Source organism: Andrographis paniculata, unplaced genomic scaffold (genome assembly GCF_009805555.1).
Source record: "Andrographis paniculata isolate CXL003 unplaced genomic scaffold, ASM980555v1 Contig54END, whole genome shotgun sequence".
Classification (NCBI taxonomy): Eukaryota; Viridiplantae; Streptophyta; class Magnoliopsida; order Lamiales; family Acanthaceae; genus Andrographis; species Andrographis paniculata.
Window position 1 is genome coordinate 3,005,341 of NW_026137589.1, and position 18,825 is coordinate 3,024,165.

General features: G+C 25.7%; 2 protein-coding genes across 2 annotated transcripts; one reads left to right on the forward strand and one right to left on the reverse strand.

The window, feature by feature from the left end:
* Positions 1-286: 286 nt before the first annotated feature.
* LOC127255619 (pathogen-associated molecular patterns-induced protein A70) lies at positions 287-1,469 on the reverse strand. Its single transcript, XM_051281252.1, has one exon. The coding sequence runs from the start codon at positions 1,313-1,315 to the stop codon at positions 608-610; it is 708 nt and encodes a 235-aa protein (XP_051137209.1). The 5' UTR covers positions 1,316-1,469; the 3' UTR covers positions 287-607.
* A 13,216-nt stretch (positions 1,470-14,685) lies between these two features.
* Positions 14,686-18,254, forward strand: LOC127255618 (zinc transporter 4, chloroplastic-like). The gene is made up of 4 exons (XM_051281251.1): positions 14,686-15,035; positions 15,218-15,275; positions 16,456-17,087; positions 17,669-18,254. The coding sequence occupies exons 1-4, from the start codon at positions 15,021-15,023 to the stop codon at positions 18,122-18,124; spliced, it is 1,161 nt and encodes a 386-aa protein (XP_051137208.1). The 5' UTR covers positions 14,686-15,020; the 3' UTR covers positions 18,125-18,254.
* Positions 18,255-18,825: the final 571 nt, after the last annotated feature.

The window sequence follows — 18,825 nt, forward strand, 5'->3', positions numbered from 1 at the left end:
GCGGGAAGGATCACATTTATTTTTTTTTTTACATCATTGTATTTAACATTAAAAATATCATTATATCTGTATAATTTTTTGTACAAATATGCTTTATAAGACACCAATAAGTAAATAAGAGCCTTGGAACCGGACTGAATTATTTAACAATTTGTATTGCCTAAAAAATTAAGAAGGTGAAAATCAAAGGATTCTAAATTCGAATTGAAAATTAGTACCAAGTGTGGGACCAAAATTCAATTTTTTTAAAAAAAATAATTGGTAATAAAATAAAAATTAAATGAAATTTTGGACCAAAAGTGTTACATTGACTACGCACGTTCTTACACTCTACACCACTAAAGCTCCTTTATTAAATCGAACCAATCTCCCCTATCTACATAAATTTTCGCAACTTAATCCAACGGTCAGAAATAACTCAAACGCAATTAGATACGAAATTACCAATATGCCCCCACATTCCCACCAACCCCTATTTCCCGTCAACACGAATTTATGCCGGATACCCCATGCATTTAGTAGATATTACAAAATAGCCCCCATCGAAAACCGCGAAGAGTCCTATTCCCGAAAATTACACACCACCCCCTTCGAAAAGGCAAAAATATCACTGATCTCCCCTGCCGGAGTTCCCTTTTCTTATCATTTCTCTGTACCTGACAATGGAGTCCACCCGCTGCAGCTTCAGCTGCTCCTTAAATCTGTTGATGAAATCGGCGGCTTTCGCGTCCACCTCCTCGTCGCCGTCGTGGTGCGCCGTCGCCGTCGCCGGCCGCCGCTCCTCCGAAATCACAATATCCTCTTCTTTGAAATGGCCGAACGCCGATTTCATGCTCGCCGATTTCCTCATCGTCGCCGGAAGTTTGGTCGGAATCTCTCCCGACGCCGGCCGGGTGTCGGATTTCGACCTGCTGACGTGGACGGCGCCCGATACGTCGCCGGCGGTGGTTTGTTGAGAAGCGCCGCCGTCGAAGTCGCCGGAATCTGTCTCGAACGGCTCCGGGAAGAAGTATTCCGAGTGGGGGAGGAGATTCTGAGAATCTGGGGAGACGGCGTCGTTTTGCGGGAGGGGGTCGGCAGATCTGGAGTGGGGGTCGAAAGTTAGGGTTTTGAGGCGGTGAAGGAGGGAGGGAGATCTGGCGGCGGAGGGCGGCGGAGGGTGGCGGCGGCGGCGGCGGTGCTTGGTGGTGGAGGTGAAGGCAATGGTGGCGATGACGAGGTTGAGGAGGATGAAGAGCACGGTGGGAGTGAACCAGCTGTTAATGGCGGTCCAGATTGAGATTGGGGAAGACGAGGCCGGAGATTGGTCGGACATTGCGGCGGCGACGGCGGCGGCGGAGCACTGGAGGTTTGCAGAGATTAAAGTTTGTTTGTTTGTTTGAGTTTGACTCAAAATTTGGAAATATGAAATTGTGAATGAAGGCACAAAGGGGAAAAAAGGATCGATTTTGAAAGATAATGAATAAGCAAAAGTAATTTATGTATGTATATATATATATACACACCGGCAGGTAGTGATTCGTATATACTTCTCCTCGTTTAAATTTATTTATTTTTTTAGTTATGACAAAAAATATATATTTCTCTTTCTTTAATAATTTATTTATTTTTTTAAAATTTTTGGATCTTTAACAAAGTATTTTTTTATTTATTTAATATTATAAATATTTTTTTAATTTATAATATATTACACAAATATCGTTACATTTATATTATACAATAATATAGTTCAAGGAAAAAAAATATTTAATTAATTAATAATAATAAATAATGATATTATTTTATTATTTTTTTATGTAATTAATAATATTGATAGTTTAAAAGTAAATTTAATATATATGATTGAAAAAAATTAAAATACATATTTAAATATTTTAAAAATTATTTAGCAATAAAAAAATATATGCAATATGAATATCAATTTGTAGAAAATAATTTTTTCTATAATACAAGTAAATCTTAAAAATACTTTTAATTATTTATAATTAATATAAATTAATTTTATAAAAAATGTGAAGTTTTAAATATAGATAAAAATAATTTTTTAAAATGAGAGATATAAAAATAAAGGGGTTTTGATTAAGTCCTACTATTTATGATGTTATATGTTATGTGTTAATTAACTTGATTTATATTTGTTAAAGACGTTTTGATGAAGTAAATTTTTACCCAAAATAGAAATATATGAATTGTTATTCACAAACAAAAATAAAAATTGTGTCAATTATTGTAGGACTGAGGAGGGAGTATAATAATTTCTTGTATTTTTTTTTTACTGTAAAAAATAAAAAATATAATAATTATTAATTTTTAATTAAAATTCGTACCTAAATATACACAATTGAAATACGCATAGAATAAACTTCATACATTCCATAACAAAAAACATATTTACTATTTGCGTTATTATACTTAACATTAAAAATATTTTTATATTTGTATAATTTTTGTACAAATGTCATTATATTAATATTATAAGACACTATTAAAAAAAAATTTGTCATTTTCTTTTTAACTTGTAATACGTTTTGATATAATAATTAAATATTAAATGTCAATATAAAAATAAAATAAAATTGATACTTAGGGACATATAGAGAGTGTATATATATACAATGTGTTGATTTAAATCCGTCACTATATGTAATCAGGATAAAATATTGCATGTTTGACCACACATGATATAATTTTATATAACAAATATTTTAACAGAATATGATATAATTTTTAATAATACAATATGATATTGATTTCAGTACCATAAATATATAATTGTTCTCATATATACTAACATGCCTACATAGAAATGAAAAAAAAAAAAAAAAAAAGTACAATATGTTCATTCAATATTTTTAAGTTGAATAATTTTTTATAAATATTATTAAAATTTATAAATATATACACATTAATATAATATATATATCATTCACTCATAAAAAAAAAATTAATTATTTAATATAAAATATTATTTTTTATATATCAACACAGTTCTTCGAAGCACACACAAAAAATTAATTCATTTAAAAATGCTGAGTGAACAGATTAAGTAGTTGATGCAGTATTTTTATTACAATCATAACTCTATTTTTACTAATATTCTTTAAATAAGTTATTTTATATATTAGTTTAAACAATTTTATTTTATTTTTTTTATATTTATAACTTACAATAATTTTTATTAAAAAAATTAAAATAAAGACAACACTAAAATTGGCATTATTGGCCATACCCTAAGGTTAATAGTTATTATGCTAATTAGCATAATATACTCTCTTAAGAAGAGTAAGACTGTTTTTTTTTTTTTTTTTTGCAAATATATTATTAGATATTAGTATTATATTAGTTTGTAATAAAAATATATAAATAACTCTATTGATATTGGATAATACATAAATAATAATATTTGTGTAATATATTATAAATTGTAAATGTGTCTATTATTTTTGGTACTTTTGTTTTGAACGGACGGAAATAGAAAATAAAACTATTCTTACGACGGAGGAAAATATAATATAAATATTCATATATTAAGATTTTCAAAAAAAAAAATTATGTGAGATAGACCCGAATAAAAAACATGCATAATTTACGTGGAACGGAAAAAGTAAATTAATATAAATTAGACTATTTTTATATAATACTTCATTCGTCTCATTTCAATATTATTTTTATTATTTTTGTATATTCTTCTAAAAAATAGATGACTTGAGGCGTCGGGGGTTTGAACCCATGACCTCATGGTCACAAGTCCAACCCCTACAGTAAATTAAAATTTAATAAATAAAAACTGGGTATGTATTTTTTATTTTTTATTTTTTTTTATTTTTGTCTTAATATATAATTTTAAGTTGTTTGGGCTTTTTTTTTTTTTTTTTAGCTATGATAAATTTCATAATTTTTTATTTAAAAAATAAATAAATTCCTTGTCCGCCTTGTATTAATACGAGATGGAGGAAATGTATTATTTTCATCTAATCAAATTTAGTAAAATTGTTTGAAAGAATTTTTTTTTTTTTTTTATTGTGAGATATAGATAATTTGTATAAATAATATAAAAATAATGAATATGTATAATATATTATATTTTTTTATATATAGATATGTGTTTGGTTGGACTTTCAAATCAAAATTAACATTATTTATTTAATATATTTCTAATATATTTTTCAATTAAAATAATTAATTTTTCTAACAAAATATCAAATTAAAATGATTATTTAAAAAATATAAATGGATATTAATGTGATATTTTAAATATAATATAAAAAATTAACAATAAAAATAAGTGTTTTATTGAACATTTATAAATAGGGGGAAAATGATTATGTTTGTTTCTTAACAATCTTTTTTTATTTTTTTTATTTAAGTTTGTCTCATAACAAATTATCTATTTTTTTTTAATAATTGTAATTTCTAAAAATACTAAAAATACCCTTACAATTTAAACTATATTACACAAATGTCATTATTTTTATATCACACTATATCTTTTCTACTTTATTTATACTACATCTCAATATAATATTAATATTCCTAAAACTCTGCGTAAAAAAACAAATGAATAAATAGAGAAGGAACGGAGGAAGTATTAAAAAGCAATTTGATGTGTGTTTGTTTTGTGAAATATTTTGAAATGATTTTTTTATTTAAAGTATACAAATTTATGTAGATAATATAAAAATAGAAATATATTAATTTTTTTGAAAAAAACATTTGAGAAAAAATATAAAAAGAACACATGTTTAAACAACTATTTAAAACCAAAGTATACAATGGATCACTAATTAAGGGTGTGTTTGTTTGGGGATTGGATTTTAAATACACTATTCATTTTTTTTTCCCTAAAAAATATCAAATCAAACACTTATTTTTATTTGTTTTATATTAAATTAAAAATCAATTTTACATTAAAAACATCACATCTACACTTATTTATATCACATTATACAACTATTCAAATTTAAAATTTTTACTACTCAAAATCCAAACCCCATACATGCTTTGTTATTGGAGTTTGATTTTATTTTATTTTTTAAATATACAATTATTGCATTTTTTATATATAAAAAATATATATTTATATACTTATTTTTATAACAATACATCGCGTTCAAATCATTTTAATTTGTTTAAATTAAAATTATTGATTTCTTTTTTTTTTTAAAAAAAAAGGTAATTTTCATTTGTCCTTTTCATGAACATGTGCGGTTGTTGCTTATTTAAATATATACTGTATATAAATATTTATTTTATTATTTTATTATGTTTAAATTAAAATTATTATTATTTTTTTCGTTTCAATATCAAAATTTCACTATTTTTAATTTTTTACAATATTTTTACTTTAAAGTTAAACGATAAAATGAATGTTATATTACTTTATTATATTCTCTCCGTCTCGAAACTAAGTATTCATTTGCTTTTTGCACGTAATTTTAGAAATATTAGTATTATATTATAATATAGTATGAATAAAGTAGAAATAACTAAAATAACCTTATTAGTATGTGTGATACAAAGGTAATGACATTTGTGTAATATATTGTAAGTTGTAAGGGTATTTATAATGTTACATAAAAAGTACAATTACTAAAAAAGAAAATGAATACTTTATTATGGGACAAATTAAAATAGAAAAATGAATATTATAAAACGAATGGAGTATTATATATTTATAAATTATTAATTTACATTAATTTGCCGACAAAATCAAATAAAAAACTTATTTCTAAACACAGGGACTATTAATTTTTTATTAAATATTATATTAAAATATTATTTAAATTAAAATTCAAATCATTATTTTAATTTCAAATCAAAACAAAACAAGCATATTTATAATTGTTTATTGTAGATGTCATCTTTGAAAGTCTATATATATATATAATAATTAAAGTTGGTTGTCTAAAAAACAATGGACGACTTTTTTTTAAAATATATATATATATGTTTAATTATAATATTGAAATATAAGTAATTTTTGTGGCTTTAATTCAATCTTATATTATCATTTGATTAGTGATACACTATTTAAGGTAATATAGCTTAGTAAATTAATGATAATAAATTATAATACTACCTTCGTCTCAATACAATAATCATATTTACTATTTTTGTCTATAGTAAAACAATAGTTTAATTTCCATAAATAACTATATCATTATAAAATTATTATTATTTTTTATTATTATTATTACATAATTGTCACTACTTTTACACTAATACACTCACAAGACCAAAAAAATCTTTTGCCCGTATTTTTTTACCAAGTGCTAATATAATATTAATATTCTTTAAATATCGTGCTAAACTCAACTCAGACTATAGTTTAATTATGGGACGGAGGGAGTATTATTTGATTACCTTTTGTTGACCGGTGCTTGTTATTTCAAAAATAAAAAATTATATATATAATTAACAAAATTAAAATATATATTTACGTATTTTAAACACTACTATTCCGATAAAATATACTCCATCCGTCCTAATACAATAGTTTTGTTTACCATTTTTGTTTGTCTCAAAACAATAGTCTCATTTCCATAAATAATCATATCACCATAAAACTATTTCTACTTTTTCATTATTATTACACAATTGCCACTGATTTTTACACTAATATACTCACAAGAGAAAAAAAGTTATTTATCTTTACTTTTTACCAACTACCAATATAATATCAATATTTTTCAAATATCGTGTTTAATACAATAAAACTATACTTTTGAGACGAATAAAATATATAATATGAATAGTATTTTGTAAAGTATAAAATTTTATATAATACAACTAACGTAGATATTATAAGAGAAGACGCCATCAAATAAGACGACCACATAAAGCTCCACGCACACACCGGTCGTTGCCGTAGCGTCAAGTCATATGCAAACAATCGACGTTGGCGATGTTATAAATTTTGGGGGACATTTGGTATATAGAATAAAATTGTAGAAAAATGAAAATAGAAAAAAAAAATTATAGAGAAAAGAATTTGAATAGAAAATTAGAATAAATTTTCTTCTATTGTTTCGGTAAAATAGAAAATTACGTTGAGAAATGTATAAAAAAATGCAGCTATTTAAATGGATCGAATAAAAATAAATGATTAATCGGATAAAATAGAATATTAACTAATGAGAAGTCATTATTAGGAAATATTTTTTATGATTTTTTAAAAAATATATATTATATATGAAATTTTGTAGATCATATTTTAGTATAATTTTTTTTTCTTTAAAATAATAAAAATTGAATACTTAAATAATATATTAAATGTAGTTTTTGTAAAATTGAAATAATATAATTTTAAAAATATATAAAAATTAAATAGTATAAAAAAAATTAAAAATATATTGTAATATTCATTTATGTCCATTTATTTGGATATGTGTGAGAAATTAAAATAGAGAAATATAAATAATTTATTTCTCAAATTCTATTTTTCCGACTCAAACAAACTTTCCTGGACCAAACACACCCTTGGAGTCTTTTCTTTTTCTCTAAATTGTCTATATTACAGTAAATATAAAAAAATTAGGTAAAATATAAATAGTAAATAATTAAAAATATATTAATAAAAATAATTATAAATTAAAATAAAGACAACTAAATAATTTAATTAAAATTTAAAATATGATTAAAGTATATAATTATATATTTTTTTAAAAAAACATAACATATTATATAAGATCAAAATACAAAAAAAATGAACATTTTATATTGGACTAAAGGAGTAAATTTTACTTGTGTTTGTTTGGGGTATTGGATTTTGAATTGGGATTTAAATAGTAAAAATTTTGAATTTGAATAGTTGTATGATGTGATATAAATAGGTGTTGATGTGATGTTTTGAATGTAAAATTGATTTTTAATATAATATAAAAAATGAAATATATGTATTTGATTTGATGTTTTTTGGGAAAAAAATTGGATGAATAGTGTAAATCCAATCCAATCCCCCAAACAAACACTAAACTTCTCACTTTTTTTTTTTTTTTTCTAAATATAAATAACTTATTTTATTTCTATATAAAATTTAAAAAAAATATAAGTTTGTTCACTTTTATTTATTTATTTATTTAATATGTTTTTATTATTTTTTTAAAAATATTATATCAAATAATCATATTTATTTAAAAATCTTAAATTCAAAATAAATAAATAAAGAAATAAAGATACATATAAAATGACAGAGGGGACCGATTGAGTCTGACCGAATAAATGTGAGGTTTTAATGCAGAGGCGATTAAGGAAGGTTGACTTATTACCGCAACCAAACAACCACCTATGCTATTCAACATATTACTATTAATTTATTTATTTTTTCTACATTTACTTTTAATAAGATTTTTAGGTATTATAATTTTAATATATATATTTACTTTTATTTTTTAAATAATATTATATGTTTTCATATATTGTTTAAAAAGTGATAAAAAAAATATATTTTATTTTATTTTTTCTAGAAAAAAAAAAAGCAAAACGGTCAACAATTGTCGTTGCCGTTGCCGAAATTGGTCAATGGGGATTCTTGATAAAACGGTCGAATAATCGGTAGAAAATCTAGATCAAACGGAGATCAATAAAATTCGAATCGGCTTACAAAAGGCTTTTGTTTGTGATATTATGTGTAGTTGCGACATTATTTGTTTTTTACAAAATGTTACTTTTTTTTTTTTTTGGTAATTTTATGTATTGCTGTGTTTTTTTAGCTTGGTATTTTTATTTTTGACTCTTATGTTCTATTTATTTATTTTTTTTATGTTACAATCTAAAAATTAGTAATGACGGATGAAGTTAGCAGTCATGAAGATGACGAAGCACATGAATAAAATGATTTATTACCGTCCGATAACAAATCTCCTTCAATGCATTCCAATACAACTGTCTTTCGCGCAAAGTACCATAAATTTAATTTAACAAGCAAATGTGATCTCTAATCAGTTTAATACGAGTTTCGGCCGTTCATTTTCACCAATACAATACTACCTTCAAGGCCTCAACCTAATGATCCATTGTTCTACTCAAACGCGTAGAATCTCATATCACTTGATGCTTCATCTCAGTTTTCATACTACGAGACTCAATCATCAAAAAATATTGCATCGTCGTTTAGTGCATTTCGTCCCTCAATTCACAGTTAAAGTCCTTCGCATGTCCATAATCCTGGTAGGTCAGTACAGACCAATCAACACGAGGAAAACATTGGAACACAACCTGGAAATTCTTGCTCCCATTGGACCATTTGTATCTATGTGAATCAGAATCTCAATTCATGGATCTTTCGGTTAAAAAAATCTCTCTAATGATCGATGTATTTTTTATTTTTTTTTCAATTAGCAATATAACGTATTATATTTATGAATTGTATTTTTTATATATTTTTTTTTCAATTAAATTGTCTGTTTCACCAAACAAAAAAAAAATCAATTTTCATTCTCTATACTAAACGCACTGTTACTATCTTTTGTAATTTATTATTATTATTATTATTATTATTATTATTATTATTATTATTATTATTAATGATATATTGGGACTGTTGCACATCATATTAATACCACTTTTTCTATCATAATTTAATAATTTCTATTTATTAAACAATAATTTAAGATCGTTCCCATTCAAACTACTATTTTAGAGTATGTTTTACTTTCACATCATATTCTATTTATTCACAATAATTTAAAAAATATATATGTATATAATTATATTAAAGTTATTTATATTTAAAATTTTAAAAAACTGGTTCTTTTTAACATAATGTAAACATATAAAGAAGAACAAATATAATTATAATTATAATAAATATATAAAAATAGTAATAAACAAATACTCCTCCTTCCATTACAGATAATCTTTTTTTTAGTCTCAAGATAACTTTTCGGGATTTTTGATAAATTTAATAATTTTAAACATACGTAACAAATATAAATAAGTTTAATAAAATTACACACGGACTAATTCAAAACTCCAGTATTTTTATATATTTTTCTACAAAATGATGTTCATACTATATATATTTGAGTGAAACGTAGTGCTTAAAGTATTTAAATACCTATTTTTTTTAATTATATACTCCCTCCGTCCCAATACAATAATCTTATTTACCATTTTTGTTTATCTCAAAATAATAGTCTTATTTCCGTAAATAACTACATCACCATAAAATTATTCTTATTTTTTCATTTTTATTACACAATTATCATTATATTTTACACTAATACATTCACAAGGGCAAAAAGGTCTTTTAACTATATTTTTTACCAACTACCAATATAATATTAATATTTTTTAAATCTCGTGTCCAACCTAACTATAATTTTGGGACAGATAGAGTATTATATTATATTTTTTAAATAATAACAACACTACTTATATAAAATAATATTACTATAACTATTATAATTAATATACTCCCTCCGTCCCATAATAAAGTATCCATTTTTTCATTTTATTACGTCTCATAACAAAGTATCCATTTTCTTTTTTAGTAGCTCTACTTCTACCTAACATTACAAATACCCTTACAACTTACAATATATTACACAAATGTCATTACTTTTATATCATACATCCTAATAAGGTTATTTTAATCATTTCTACTTTATTTCTATTAAATCTCAATATAATACTAATATTTCTAAAATTACGTGCAAAAAGCAAATGAATATTTAGTTTTGGGACGGATGGAGTATTAAATAACACTATCTAGAAATACTGTGGATCTAACTAAATTGATCCAACTAAATAGATCATTTTATCCTGATGGAGGGAATATAAGAACTATGTATTTATTTATTTATTTTTATTTCGGATGATCTAATATCAGTCATCTTATGTCATGTCATAAATAAATTATTTTCAGGAATGTGACAAGTAAGTTGCGATTTGTTTTGAAGAATTTTTTTTTTACTCAAGGTATAAGAAATTGTATAGGTAATATAGAAATAATAAATATGTGTGATATATTAATTTTTTCGAACTAAAATATTTAGTATTTTTTCGAAAAAATATATTTAGTATTTTTTCTAAAAGAACACATCATTTGTGTTTGTTTGGAGTTTGAATTTTGGGTTTGAGATTTGAATAATAAAAATTTTGAATTGAAATAATTGTATAATCTAGTATAAAAATATTTAGAAGGTATTTTGAATGTAAAATTAATTTATAGTATAATATAAAAAATAAAAAATAGATGTTAAATTTAATACTAGTATTTTATGAAAAAAAAAATAGTGAATATTAAAAACAGATAAAATTTTCCAAAAGAATGAGTATTTATTTATGGTGAATCACATAATTAACAATGTAGGAGTATTTTATAATTGTTTTTTTTAATAACGTAATAATGGACTATAACTACAAATTTTACTAGAGACGATTTTGAATTTATAACTTCACAATAATAAGTTTGCTATCCCTTATGAAATAATTAACTATATATATATTTTTTTTATAAAAAATAATAGTGCAATTTAAAAAAGAAAAAAAAAAGTTGAAAGCAAATGCACCCATAATATTTGAGTTTTCATTATTTTATTACTTAAATAAATATACTATATATATATTTTTTATCTTATTATTATGAATATATTATGTATATTGATATTTTTAATCACAATATTTAAAATATCTACCACAAGCATCTTTACTACTGAATTAATCAAATTTTCCTTATACATTATACTACAGATTCGTCGCATAAGAAGAGTATTTTTTGAATTGATTTTTTAATATTAATGATTATATTAATACATAGTACAATATCTATTAGTCTCTTATAATATAATATAATAATATTTATGAAATAAATTATACAAATATAAAAAATAAAAATATATTTATTAATTTCTTATAATATAAATAAAATATTATTTATGGAGTAAATTATGCAAACATATGTATTGTATGTATCAATCATACCCACAAACACCAATCATTAATATTGAATTAATAATAGTAATAATAATAATAAAAAGTAAATAACTTGACAAAGACAACAAAATAATTGATAGTTGAATTAATTACCTACCTCCCCTTTAACTAAAGGGTGTGTTTGTTTAGGAGGTTTGGATTTTGAGATGAGATTTGAATAGTAAAAATTTTGAATTTGAATAGTTGTATGATGTGATATAAATAGATGTTGACGTGATGTTTGGAATGTAAAATTGCTTTTTAGTATAATATAAAAAATAAAAAATAGGTATTTGATTTGATGTTTTCTTGAAAAAAAAATAAGATGAATAGTATAAATCAAATCCAATCCTCCAAACAAACACACCCTAGATAAATAACTTGCAGATCAATTATTTTAATAATATTTTAGAAAAAAATTACACAAGAGGCGAGCAAATCTCGCCGCGTCAAGAGGTGAAGTTTGCAAAAATATTCCAAAATCGTCTCCCATAACAACTTACATTATTTTTATAATTTTAATATTCCCTTTCGTCCCATCTAATATGTGTATTACTGTAAATGCTAGAATTTAAGTAAAGTATGATTAATAATTAATTAAGAGGAGTAAATATTTTAATTAAAATTAAAAAAATTATAAAATTTAAAATTTAAAATGCAGCATAATTATATTTTCAAAAATAGAAATGACTAGTGACGTGGGACGGAGAAAAATAGAAAATAGGAACAAATTATGTGAGACGGAGAGAGTATATATATTTCATCCATTCCAAATATATATATATATAATTTTTAACTATTCCTTAAATTTATACAAAGTCTAAATAATTTTATTATCATATTTCAACAAATAATATTTTCTCCGTCCAAAGACTATTTGGATTTTGTATTAGATTGATAAACAATAACATTTTATTAATTACTTAAAAGTGTTTTCTAAAAATTAATTTTATATATAATAGTATATTTGTAATTTAAATAGAAATTAAAAGTATTTTTATATTAATATATGATTATTTTTACTAAAATAAAAAAATATATTTTAAATGAGACCGATAAAAATAGTAAAAAGATATTTTGAATTAACATAAAAGAAAATAATAAATTTATTACTCCCCATGTCTTTTAATTAAATATTCATTCATTTTTTACACGGAATTTTATGTTTATTGGCATTATATTAAAATATATATAATAGGAATAAAATAAAGTAACTAAAATAACTTTATTAGTAATGTATGATATAAATGTAATGATATTTGTGTAATTTTATTGTAAATTGTAAAAATATTGTAATATTAACTAGATATTCTCCTATCCCCCAAAAAATAGTCTAATTTTGCCATTTTCATATGTTTCAAAATAATATATTCATTTTTATTTTTGGTAACTACTTTCCAACCTTTTTACGAAATTTTCCAATTTTTTTACAAAATTACATAGGGTAGGAATATTTTAGTCTTTTAGAAGCACTTTTACACCTTATTTGGGACCGGAGGGAGTATTACAATAATTAAAAAAAATAAACACTTTATTATGAGATAAATTAAAATAGAAAAACAAATAATATATTAAAAGACAGGTGAGTACTATTTTTTCTCCTAATTAATTATTGTTATAAATAATACTTCTTCCCTCCAACAAAAAAAAAAATATAGATATTTTTATTTTGGGTTGTCTAATTACAAAATAATTATTTTATTAAATTTCTAATTTTTTTCATAAATACTTTTACTTTACATTACATCCTTAATTTTACACTTAAAAAAAGGACAAAAATATCATGACACCATTTTTAACTATCAACTATAATTAAAATACTATTGTCTCCGTCCCTTGACAATCTATCCATTTTTTCATTTTGGTCCGTCTTGTTATAAAGTATTCATTTCATTATTTTAGTAACTGTACTATCTATCTAACATTACAAATAACTTTTCAATTTATAATATATTATCCAAATGTCATTATATTTATATCATAAAATACTAATGAGGTTAATTTAATCTTTTTATATTGGGTAAACTGTTTTTTAGTCGGACCTCCTTATCATTTTAGTCCTGTAATTGGAGTCTGTCGCAAACTAGTCTCATAAGTAAAAACGTTTCGTTGTTTTAATACCCTGGCGCCAGAGACGCCCACGTGGCTCGCCGGAAGCCATGTGTCCCGCAAAGTCAACCTGGTGGACAAATGGATTTTATTTATTTATTTTAAATTTTTTAATTTTTTTTTAATTTGACCAAATAAAAAAAATTAAAAAATACAAATAAAATTAAAACTCAATTTTAAAAAAAAAATAAAAAATTGAAAAAAGAAAATAATAAAATCCACGTGTCCGCAAGGTGTCGCTGACCTGGCGGTCACGTAGCCTCCGGCAAGCCACGCGGGCGTTTCCGACGCCGGAGGATTAAAACAGCGAAAATTTTTTACTTATGAGATTAGTTTGCGACAAATTTGACTTATGAAACTAAAATAATAAAGTACTATTATTTTTAAAAAAACTCCATATAAAAAAAAAATAAACAAATACATACATATATAACGGATGAACTATTATTTTTTTAAACTTCACATTAAAAATAAATATTAAATTTGTATCGAGTAGTAAAAATCATAAAAATTGATCAAACAAACACATCTACATCAACATCAGCGAAAATAGCATCAAAAGCGGCACATCAATAAATAAATTAATTAATTAATTAAAATAAAAAAGCTGCAGTGTCAAATTATATTTAGAAAGTAATTATTACAAAGAGGATGTCGACATTCTCCAGGCGAACAACTTCCAATTCACGGCAACGGCGACTTTTGTATCTCTCCCTCCTCTTCAAAGATGTCGACATCTTCTCCTTCTCTTCCCTTCTCTGTCCGCACATACACATAAACATATCCTCAAAACATATTCCCAATTATTCTCCATTACATTCCATGTCTGTATTCCTCGATCGGTCATGCCTAAATGAAGAACAAGTCTTCGTCAATCGTCATCCGTTTTGTCTGCTTCTTACAATCGCGATTAATGTTTCTCGTTTTTCCTGACTAGGAAGGAAGGAAGGAGGAATAAATAAAACAATTGTTATTGCCTCCTGCTGCTGCTGCTCATGTCCTTTATGGAGGTTTTGATTTATTTATTTTCCCCTTTTCTGTTGCTATCAAAATTATTTCTAGTGATTTTGTTCTACTCTCTGTGTCTGTCTCTGAACTCTTTTTTTTTTTTTTGTGATGGAAATTGATATGTGTGTATATGTGTTCTTGATTGAGGAATTCTTAATTAGGTTTTGACGAGTTTTTGTTACAGGAATTTTCGCCGCTGATTTGGTCTGGAGAATTTGGTGATAGAATTCGTGATTATTCAGGTGAGGTTTTTGCATTTGTGCTTTTATTTTGGGAGATTGTCTGAATTTCGAAAGGTTTATATGCTTGTCTGAAAACTACTCATCTTAAAGTCTTTTAGGTTTATACGCTTGTAATTTTGAAAAAAAATTTGAAAATTATTTTATTTTTTCACTGGTCATATTTATTATTTTGTACTAAAAGTAATTTTAAATTTTTTAATTCTATGTATAAATATTCTTATATCAATAAAAATATTTTTATAATTTTTTTTAATTATATTAGATTTTGATATAATAATTAATATTCGATGAACACACCTCTCATAGTCTTACAATAGTTTATAAATAAATACTCCTGTTATTTAAGCGCTCTGATTTTATCGCACTATTGATAGAGCGATAGTGTCGCTTGTGGAATTCCGGCGTTTGGAAGCTATATTGTAATAACAACTGAGGTTTATCTTTATTTTTTTATATGGTCCAATAAATTTCTGCATTTTTTATATCCATATTTTTTAAAATTTTAATACAATTATTTATCAACAATCAAATATTTTTTTATTTTATAAAATATCACATCAAATCAATTTTTCATACTCAATTTTTATTCCGTAAAAATTTTATATTTATAGGTTTTGTTCTTTCACTCATTTTTTTTCATATATATTTTTTTAAGAAAATTAATACACTATATACACTTATTATTTTTATATTCTCTATTTAATTTTCTATAACTGACATAAAAAAAAAAAAAAAAAAAATTTCCAACAATCTTACAAAATAAATACACTTTTAATCTTCTAAAACTTTTATTTAAAATGAAACTTTTTTTTTTCTTAAATTCGCAACTAACTTGATTTGATGTTTTATAAAAAAAATAATTTATTTTGATTGAAAATTATATCTTAAAAAATATTGAGAATTCAATCCAAAGACAACATCAAGTCTCGACAATTTTCTTGTTGTCGATTCCTACAATGGTTTCACTTGTGTACTGAACAATCTTTATTTCGCTAGAACTATAGCAAGTATTTGTCTTTTGTAGTAATTTACTCTATTCAAATGTAGCTTTCCTCTCCAGAATCTAAACCCTCAATAACATGTCTTGACATGAACGTCTCGTTACAAAATTTGTGTAATACTTGACATTTTCCGAGGTTCTAATACTCGAGCTCGACTCGTATTCGTTTGGTAATAAAAGGATCGTTTCTCGGGGGCGTCGCAAAATCAATGTCGAACGAAGCCTGTAGTTCCATCGACAGAGAGAACGAACGATGCCGCGACGACTCCGCCTCGCTCGTCCTCAAATTGATCGCAATCGCCGCGATCCTCGCCACGGGCGCGTCGGGAGTGACGATCCCTCTATTCGGCAAGAAACGCTGGTCCGGGACCAACCTATTCGCCGCGGCCCGAGCCTTTGCAGCGGGGGTCATCCTCGCCACCGGGTTTGTCCACATGTTGCCAGATGGCGCATCGGCATTGGCCAGCCCTTGTCTGCCGAAAGTTCCGTGGACCAAGTTTCCGTTTTCCGGATTCGTCGCGATGACGGCCGCTCTCGCCACATTACTCGCCGATTTTGTCGGGACACAATACTACGCGGGAAAACATGCGATAGTACAAGGGGAAGTTGTTAAGGTTGATTCATTTGACGGAGTGTCCGTATCGGGCATTGTCCCCGTAGAGAAGAGAGTGTGCGAGAAAAAAGTATTTGATGATGACGGCGATCTTGCCTTGCGTATTGTGGAAGAATCGGGAGGGCCGGAGGATTCGCGCGGCCATTGTCGTGGGAGTCGAAGCGTCGGGGGAGACGCAAGAAACGTCGTCGTATCCCAGGCATGTCCGTAATAAATACATACTCCCTTCAGCCTAGATACATTTATACATTTGGATTTTTTTAGTATATTAAGAAATATATTCTACTTCAAAGTAGTCAGAAAAAATAATCATACGCTAATACTAAAATACTCTTAATTTTTACTTAAATTACAAATATATTGTTACACGAAATGTCAAAAAAATTTTAACGCTTTCACTAACAAATAAAATACTACAAAATTTCAAAAAGGTCCCATTGAATTGGGACGAAGAGAGTAGTATTTCATTGGTTAGTGGAAGTATATAAGACAATTTTGATATTTCTGTCCTTTGTATTTTATTTAATATGTTTGTAATTGATGTAAAAGTTAAAGATATTTTGGTATCAATATATGATTATTTTTACGAAATGAATAATTTTTTAAAAGAACAGATAAAAACAATACTTTTACTTTTAATTGAGACGAACAAAGTATTAAATAGTCTTCTACCGTTTCGTAATTTTTAGCGGTTGTTTTACCTAAAAGTTTCAAAACATGCACGTAAAATACACGATTCTATATCTATTTACACACTCAATTTTCTCCAAAATTCGACAGGTTCTTGAACTCGGGATAGTTTCGCACTCGGTGATCATCGGGCTATCCCTCGGCGTGTCACAAAGCCCGTGCACGATTCGACCGCTCATCGGGGCGTTGTCCTTCCACCAATTCTTCGAGGGGTTCGCGCTCGGCGGGTGCATCTCGGAGGCCAAGTTCGGGACCCTCCGATCGACGGCGATGGCGTGCTTTTTCGCGGCGACGACCCCCCTGGGGATCGGCGTCGGGATAGGGATTTGCTCGTCGTACGACCCGAGCAGCCCCCGGGGGCTGATAATCGAGGGGGTGCTGGACTCAATATCGGCGGGGATTCTGGTGTACATGGCCCTCGTGGATCTGATTGCAGCCGAGTTCTTGAGCAAGAAGATGAGCTGCAACGTGAGGCTCCAGCTAGTGTCGTTTTTGGCTTTGTTCTTAGGAGCTGCATTGATGTCTTCTCTAGCAGCTTGGGCATGATTATACACTTCTTCTGTTCCATAACAAACTATTCATTTTTTTTTTTTCATTTTAGTCTGTCGTATAAAAAGTATTCATTTTTTTTTTTTTAGTAATTGTACTGTCTACCTAACATTATAAATACCCTTATAATTTACAATATATTACACAAATGTCATTATATTTATATAACACAATACTAATAAGATTATTTTAGTCATTTTTATTTTATTCTTACTACATTTCAATATAATACTAATATTTCTAGAACTTTATGCAAAATACAAATTGATACATAGTTATGGGACGAAGGGAGTACACGATACTCTATCTGTCATGTAAAATATACTAATGTAAAATTATACCAATTTGATCGCCATGAATTTTATGAAGAATAGAAAAAAACAATTTATGGTAAAGAAAATTCAAAATAAATTTGAATAATAACAAAAATAAATAAATAAAAATAAGTTTTGATGGCAAATGATATGTATATTAGGCTCAAGGGTGTATTCTTTTTAATTTTCTTTTTTATGTGATCTTTTTATTTATTTATTTAATTACTAATCTATCTGTTTCAGTCAAGAGTATTCATTTTGCTACTTTTGTATATCAAAGTCAAAGATATTCGACTATTTAAATAACTTTCGACTCAACTTTTTATTTAAAAATTTCCTTTATCCAAAATTCACTAAAAACAGGTTTTAAGGGAAAAAAAATAC

Coding starts and splice junctions, on each gene's coding strand:
- LOC127255619 (XM_051281252.1), bottom strand. CDS start 1,315: ATGTCCGACCAATCTCCGGCCTCGTCTTCCCCAATCTCAATCTGGACC.
- LOC127255618 (XM_051281251.1), top strand. Junction 15,276..16,455: donor TAGAATTCGTGATTATTCAG/GTGAGGTTTTTG, acceptor TGGTAATAAAAG/GATCGTTTCTCGGGGGCGTC. Junction 17,088..17,668: donor GAAACGTCGTCGTATCCCAG/GCATGTCCGTAA, acceptor AAAATTCGACAG/GTTCTTGAACTCGGGATAGT.